This window comes from Hordeum vulgare, chromosome 1H, assembly GCF_904849725.1.
Source record: "Hordeum vulgare subsp. vulgare chromosome 1H, MorexV3_pseudomolecules_assembly, whole genome shotgun sequence".
Classification (NCBI taxonomy): Eukaryota; Viridiplantae; Streptophyta; class Magnoliopsida; order Poales; family Poaceae; genus Hordeum; species Hordeum vulgare.
This window is the reverse complement of record NC_058518.1, coordinates 123,663,829-123,671,309: the sequence shown is the minus strand read 5'-3', so window position 1 is coordinate 123,671,309 and position 7,481 is coordinate 123,663,829. Positions and strand designations below refer to the sequence as shown.

At 46.2% G+C, this 7,481-nt stretch overlaps 1 protein-coding gene across 1 annotated transcript; it reads left to right on the top strand.

Moving 5' to 3' along the window:
- The first annotated feature begins 2,202 nt into the window (after positions 1-2,202).
- On the top strand, positions 2,203-6,601 carry LOC123426886. Its single transcript, XM_045110791.1, has one exon. It carries the CDS (start codon positions 2,237-2,239, stop codon positions 6,260-6,262), a length of 4,026 nt encoding a protein of 1,341 aa, XP_044966726.1. The 5' UTR covers positions 2,203-2,236; the 3' UTR covers positions 6,263-6,601.
- The last annotated feature ends 880 nt before the right edge of the window (positions 6,602-7,481 follow it).

Genomic DNA, 7,481 nt, shown 5'->3' with positions numbered 1-7,481 from the left:
ATGGTCTTAGGAACACATACTTGACATGAAGAAAGCAATAGCAATAAACTAAGTGATACGATCAAATGCTATGCTTACGGTTTGGATCTTGTCCATCACATCATTCTCGTAATGATGACATACCGTTATCAAATGTCAACTCATGTCTATGGTCATAAAACCTTAACCATCTTAGATCAATGAGCAAGTCTAGTAGAGGCTCACTAGGGACACGATGTTGTTTATGTATCCACACATGTATGTGAGATTCCGGTCAATACAATTCTAGCATGGTTAATAAAAGATTCTTGAAGAGGGAAATATGATAATAGCCAATTTATTATTTCCTCTAGGGCATATTTCCAAGATGCTTTTCCTATGGACTCAATGTGATCAATGATTACTTAACAAAAAAATGTAGAGTCTTGAAGCTTTTGCCAATCCATGTCCTTAGCATTTCGAGGGGTCCAAAATAACCTATCCAAGCCATGCCATCGTTATACTTTTTGAAAATATACATGAGAAAATTATTAGTTCAATGAAATACATGTTGTTATTAATTACCAAAGCCACCAAGGAATTGGATGCACTTTCAATTGTACTCATGTGATAAATCAGCTACCGGATTAAAGCGATAATTTCGATTTTGGTGTGATCAATGCCCACAAATGCCAATTCCCACAAAAACGGAAATAAAGCACACACCAAACTTGCTTTGCTAGCAAGGCTTGGTCAAAAGCACGCTTATCACGAAAACCCATACCTTTTTTGAACTTGGGGAGTCTAATCTTATCCCAACACTTAATGCGGGTGTTGATTTGATACTTATCGAGTTCGCATCAGGATGTAATATTTATGGCTACTGTGTAGGAGCAAGTATAATGAGTCGAACCATTATTATAAGTGTCATTATTTCCACAATAAAATCATTGCTATGAATTTCCCTACTCAAAATAAAGGGTAATTATTTCTACAACAGAAAAATAAATCGTTAGGTAGCACGCCACACACCCTCAACAAAGCAAAGCTAGACGTTGTGGCTTGCGCAAGCCCATTTTTCTCAAGTTGCCAAGCAAAGAAGTCTCATCGTTGTCTTGTCGATTTGTGAACTTACAATAACACCCAGATATCCATAGGATAAAAATGAAAATTATTGTTCCAAGCACCATACTGATTCAAGAAATTAGCCACCCAATTAAAGCGATAAATTATGCTTTTGGTATGATCAATGCCCGCAAACGCCAATACCCGCAAAAAAATGAAATCCAACACACGCCAAACTTGCTTCGCTTGCAAGGCTTAGTTCAAAGCATGCTTATCACGGAAACCCATACCCCCTTTGCACTTGGGAAGTCTAAGGTGGTGTTTCTTTTCAAGGGACTAGACTTTTTTTGTCCGAGGGACTAGACTAAAGAAAAAAGTCCCTCCAGTAGAGTATTTTTCTACTTCTTTAAGGAAAAGTCCCTCCTGTTTCTTTACCTAGGGACTAAAAGAAACTTTTCTTAGTCTAGTCCCTCTAAAGAAACACCACCTAATCTTAATATGGGTGTTGATTTGTTACTTACCAAGTTCGCGTCAGGGTGTAAGATTTATGGCTACCGTTTAAAAATAAGTATAACGAGTTAAATCATTATTATAAGGGTCATTATTCCCGTAATAAATCATTGTTATTAGTACTCCGCTCAAGGGTTATTATAAGAGTATTATTTCCCGTTCAAAATAAAGGGTCGTTATATTTCCACAACAGAAGCACAAAATGGTTGGGTCACGCACGCCACACACCCCGTGCAAAGCAAAGGTAGCCGTTGCGGCTTGCGGCTTGCGGCTTGCGTGTCCCGGACGCGAGCCGGTCCAGTGCAGTCCACCTCAGGCTCGAGTCAAAGTCCAACTCCGACCTAGCTAGCCCGGTCACCCGAGCCAGACACCTGTCAAAACCAGTGTGTGCTAGGCGAAGAGAGGGTTTCTCATCAAAACCCGAGCGCGGAGACCCACACCATTCCGGCATTCCCTCCCATTCCCAAATTACCCCGGCGCGACCCCCGACCTCGCCGGCGTCCCCGCCGCCTCCCCCGTCGCTCGCCGTCCGCCAGGTGAGCACGCTCCAGCCGTCCCCGGGCCTCCTCCGCCGCTTCGTTTTGCGCCGTCGTGTCGTAACGGTTCGCGATTCGGGTTTTAATTTTCCGCCACTTGTGCGGCTGGGGTATTGCGCAGGCGCGTCGATCGACCGGCGGGACTGACCGCCGCGAGGCGCGAGGTGATGTTCCACGCCGCGCGGCCTTCGAGGCCGACGGCCGTGTCCGCGAAGCGCGGCTTCCCACAACTCTGCGGCGGACGCATGGCTGAGCTTCTTCCTCGACCCTCGCCGCATCCGTTTCCTCCTCCTCCTCCTCTCGCCGCGGGCGGGACCATCGTGCGGGTGCGCGGCGAGGCGGAGGTGGCCCGTGGGCGACGCGAAGGGGGCGGTGACGAAGAGGACCACGTGGAGGTGGCGGTTCCGGTTGCGGCGGGAGGGGATGATGTCGCGGTATCCGGCGGTTTGGTCGGGGACAGCGCGGCGGGGGTTTCTGACCTGGTTGCTCTGGAGGAGAGGGGATGCGGAGGCGGTGAACTAGAGAGGAAGAGGGGTTTGAAGTTCCCGGCGCGTCCGCCGCCCAAGCGGAGGGCCGTGTCCGCCGTCCGACGGTTTCCACCTGGCTGCGGGAGGGACGGGCCGCCTCTGATCGTGGGCTGCGACCACGACGTTTTGCCGGTTGGAACCGCACCTTCCCGTGGTGCTCGCCCCGCGGGCAGCGGTGCCAGAGAGGAGGGTGGCTTGCCGCTGCAAGCTGCCCCTGCCAATGCTGGTGTGCGTGTGTTGGAGAAGGTGACGGCTTCTGATGGTGGCGCTCCAGTGTCAGATGGGGATCGTCGTGGTCCAGAGGCGGCGCCGGTGAAATCTTCGGATGGCACAGAAAGAGGTGCCAGTTTGGTGATGAAAGACAGGGGGAGGACATGGCCAATCTCGCGATTGCTACCGAAGCGCAGGATGGTATCTGCCAACCGCCGCTTCCCTCCAGGCTGCGGGAGGGACGCGGTGGTACCACTTGCAAGCAGAGGAGGTGGTGAGGCTAGTTTGCAGTTGGAAGCCCTGCCTTCTGCTGGTGATTTGGGTGCATTGGTGGACGGCCGGTGTTCCAATCTGTTTGCCATGGACACTATAGAAGCGGTCAGCAAGAATGCTTTGGATGCAACAGTAGACGTACAAGAACTGGAGGATGGTGAGATTCCTCCGGAGCCTGATCATGTCCTCGAAGAGTTACCAGTTACTCACAGCAATAGCCTGCATGAGCTTACAGCTGATAGACTTGAGTGTGTGTCAATTGTTGCTGACGAACCTTCCGTGGGGCTTTTTCCTAATGAGAAGATCTCTGTGAACATGCTGCAGCACAAGGGGAAGAGTGTATCATGGGAAGTTGCTGAAGATCTCAAGGCGATGAACAAAAGCGAAGGCAGTTCACCCAAGGCTGCTAGTAAACCTTCTGCTCAAGGCCCTCTGAAAGAATATCTTGGGGACACTACAGAAGCAGTCTGCAAGAATGTTTTGGATGTAATAGTAGAGGTACATGAACTGGAGGAAGGTGAGATTCCTACGGAGCCTGACCATGTCCTCCAAGAGAACCCAGTTACTCGCAACAATAGCCTGCATGACCTTACAGCTGGTAGACTTGAGTGTGTTGTGCCGTTAATGGTTGATGCGGAACCTTCTGTGAGGCATTTTTCTAATGAGAAGATCCCTGTGAACATGATGGAGCACAAGGGGAACAGTGTATCATGTGAAGTTGCTGAAGCTCTCAAGGTGATGAACAAATGTGAAGGCGATTCACCCAAGGTTGCTAGTAAACCTTCTCCCGAAGATCCTCTGAAAGAATATCTTGGGGATGAGAAAGTGTCTGAAAGTTGTAGCATGATAAGTGCATCTCTTGATGTGGTGGCAGGGGTACATGGCGATGGTATCATGAGACGTATGGTAACATTCACAGCTAGAAAACCTTCTCCTGAAGAAGGCAATTCACCCAAGGGTTCTAGTAAACCTTCTCCTGAATATCCTCTGAAAGAATATCTTGGGGATAAGAAAGTGTCTGAAAGTCGTAGCATGAAAAGGGCTTCTCTTGATGTAGTAGCAGGGGTACATGGCGACGGTATCATGAGACGTATGGGAACATTCACAGCTAGAAAAACTTCTCCTGAAGAAGGCAATTCACCCAAGGGTGCTAGTAAACCTTCTCTTGAAGATCCTCTGAAAGAATATCTTGGGGATAAGAAACTGCCTGAAAGTTGTAGCATGAAAAGGGCATCTCTTGATGTGGTACCAGGGGTACATGGCGACGGTATCATGAGACGTGTGGTCACATTCACAGCTAGAAAAGCATCTCGGTTACCTGTTGAAGCAAATCATAAGTCCAAGCTGGTTAATCTAGATAGACCGTGTTCTATGGGGAAGGAGAAGCAGTCTGTTGTCACTATGAGCGAATCCTTTGCTCCCAGGAAGAAGTTAAAGATAAAAGGTCCAGCTCAAAGTAAATATCTTCCCATGAATACCATTTCTACATCTGCATTTCATAGCAAGGAAAAGTTGAAGCATGAAGAGGCTTCCCACTTGGAAGATGATGAAGTTTTGAATGCAATAGCTGTTCATGAAGGAAAGCTTGAGATGTACCTCAATGATCCCTCATGGCGTCGCATGCAACAGGGTGGCCAGGCCACTGATGCTCGGAGCAAAGTCAGGATGATTTGCAGAAGGTTTCAGTTTATATGCAGGACTCTCGTTCAAGCTGTGGAACAAGGTTCGCTGAAGAGCCGTAGAATTGATCTTGCCGCTGATAAACTAATCAGAAAATTACCGGGCTTTACCAAACACGGACCTATCGTGGGTAAAGTTGCTGGTGTTGAAATTGGTGATGAATTTTTATACAGAGTAGAGTTGGCCATTGTTGGCCTTCACCGACCGTACCAAGGAGGCATTGACACCATGAAGGATATTAATGGTATGCTTATTGCCATAAGCATTGTTGCGTCTGGAGGTTACCCTGACGACTTGTCGAGCTCAGGTGAAATAATATACACTGGCTCCGGAGGAAAGCCTGCTGGCAAAAAAGAGAACGAGGATCAAAAGCTTTTGCGTGGGAACCTTGCCCTGAAGAATTGTATCAAAACAAAGACGCCTGTCCGAGTAATTCATGGTTTTAAAGGTCCAAATAGAGAGGAAGGTAGTCATTCAAAGGCCAAAGAAGTCTCAATATTTACTTATGATGGGCTCTATCATGTGGTGGAGTGCTGGCAAGAAGGTCTACCGGGTTCAAGGGTCTTCAAATACAAGTTGCGAAGGATTTCTGGACAACCAGAGTTACCTTTGCATGTTGCTAAAGGGTTGAGAAAGTCCGTAGCGCGTCCTGGCCTGTGCATAGCCGATATATCACAAGGGAAGGAGAAGACCCCCATCTGTGTGATCAATAATATTGATAATGCACGTCCAGCATCATTTAAATACATCACTAGAATCAAAGGTACATCCTTAACTGCAAAAAGAAGTCATCACGGTTGTGACTGCACCGATGGCTGCTCAGATTCTGCTAAATGTGCTTGTGTTGTGAAGAATGGAGGAGCATTCCCATATAACTTCAATGGTGCAGTTGTCCATGCAAAGCCCCTCATATATGAGTGCGGTCCATCCTGTAGGTGCCCTCCTTCATGCCATAGCAGGGTCAGCCAGCATGGTATGAAAATACCACTGGAAGTATTCAGAACAACCAAGACAGGTTGGGGAGTAAGATCCCTAAGGTCCATCTCTCCTGGCAGCTTTATATGTGAGTATGTTGGCGAGCTGTTGGATAGCGACGAAGCTAACCAGAGAATGAATGATGAATATTTGTTTGACATAGGACATAACTATGATATTTGGAAAGGGATGGAATCAATTCTTCCAGGTTTGAGTTCGTCTGACCCTCGCTCTGTGACCATGGACGATGATAAGGGCTTCACAATAGATGCAGCTGAGTATGGTAATATTGGAAGATTCATCAACCATAGCTGTTCACCAAACCTCTACGCACAGAATATTCTTTGGGACCATGACGACAAAAGAGTCCCGCATATCATGCTCTTTGCTGCTGAGAATATTTCACCACTACAGGAGCTGACTTATGACTATAATTACGAAATAGATCATGTTCGTGACATGAATGGCGAAGTAAAAGTCAAATACTGCCATTGTGGTTCTCCACAGTGCCGCAACAGGCTTTATTAAGTCATGGAAGGCTGTTAATGCTAGAGTGGTTTTCCTTTCCAAGAAAATCCTTTGGAATGCTGTTGCCTCCTCTTTCAACCTTGTCATCGGGATCCTAGTAAATAATATAGTAGTGTGTAGATAGTGCGAAGTGTTCATATGGGTAAAGACCAAAGAGGTTGTGATTCTGTTATACTGTTGTCCACCTAGTACGGAACCTCATGATTTGTACAATTTCCTTGTGAATTGCCTGGAAATGGAGTCTGTGCAACACCTGTTCTTCGATTGTGTGGTTGCTAGATGTGTTTGGAGGCTCTTTGCTGATTCATTTCAGGCATGCTATATATCTTGTTTTAATGATGTATGTGCCTTGTGGCAGCTGCATAAAAAATTGCATGTGCAAAATATGATTGCTGCTGCTTCCTTATGGAGCATTTGGAGACTGAGGAATGATTTCTGTTTCCAGGCTCGTTCTTGAAGAAGTCTAGGTTGCGTCCTTGTGAAGCTTCGAGGCTTTCTTTGACAGTGGGCTGTACTTTGCGACGCCACACAGGAGAGAGTTCTTCGCCAATTCATCACTAAGCTCACCGACCTGAAGAACTGAAACTCTAATAAAATCATGTTTTTCTCGGAGTTAGTTTTCTAGAGCAGGGGGGAAAGTAAAATGCATGTATGGTCCTTCAACTTGTTAGCTAGTTTTCTAGAGCAGGGGGGAAAGTAAAATGCATGTATGGTCCTTCAACTTGTTAGCGATGTTTACAATGGTCCTCAAACTCAAACTGCTTCAATACAGCCCCAGCAGCATCGAACCTGAGTTCTCAGGTCGCTTGCTAATTACCTCGTAGAAGCTAACCACAAGGTCATACGTTGCTAAGCATACAATAATGAGCTAGACTATATATATATTGCGTCTCTATGTAACACTTCAAGTTCCTCGCAAAAAAAACTTCAAGCGATTTTATTAATATTTTTAGATATATGGCTCTCCTATAGGCCTGCAGAAGTTTCATTCAGGACCAGAATTATTGTGTATTTTCATTGTATCCTTGAAATATATGTCTCCTCCGTCACGGTTTAGAAGGCGTGTTTGAAAATTCTCTGGAATCTAAGTGGTTATTGATTGGTTGTGAGATGGACTAAAAAATAGCATTCACACTACGCATGCATATAGAGGTAATAGTACAACGAAGTACTAATGAGCTACTACAAATAAATGCAATGCGCACTAGACCTTGTTTAT

Excerpts from the sequence above, each read along its gene's own strand:
- LOC123426886 (XM_045110791.1), top strand. The coding sequence starts at position 2,237 with ATGTTCCACGCCGCGCGGCCTTCGAGGCCGACGGCCGTGTCCGCGAAG.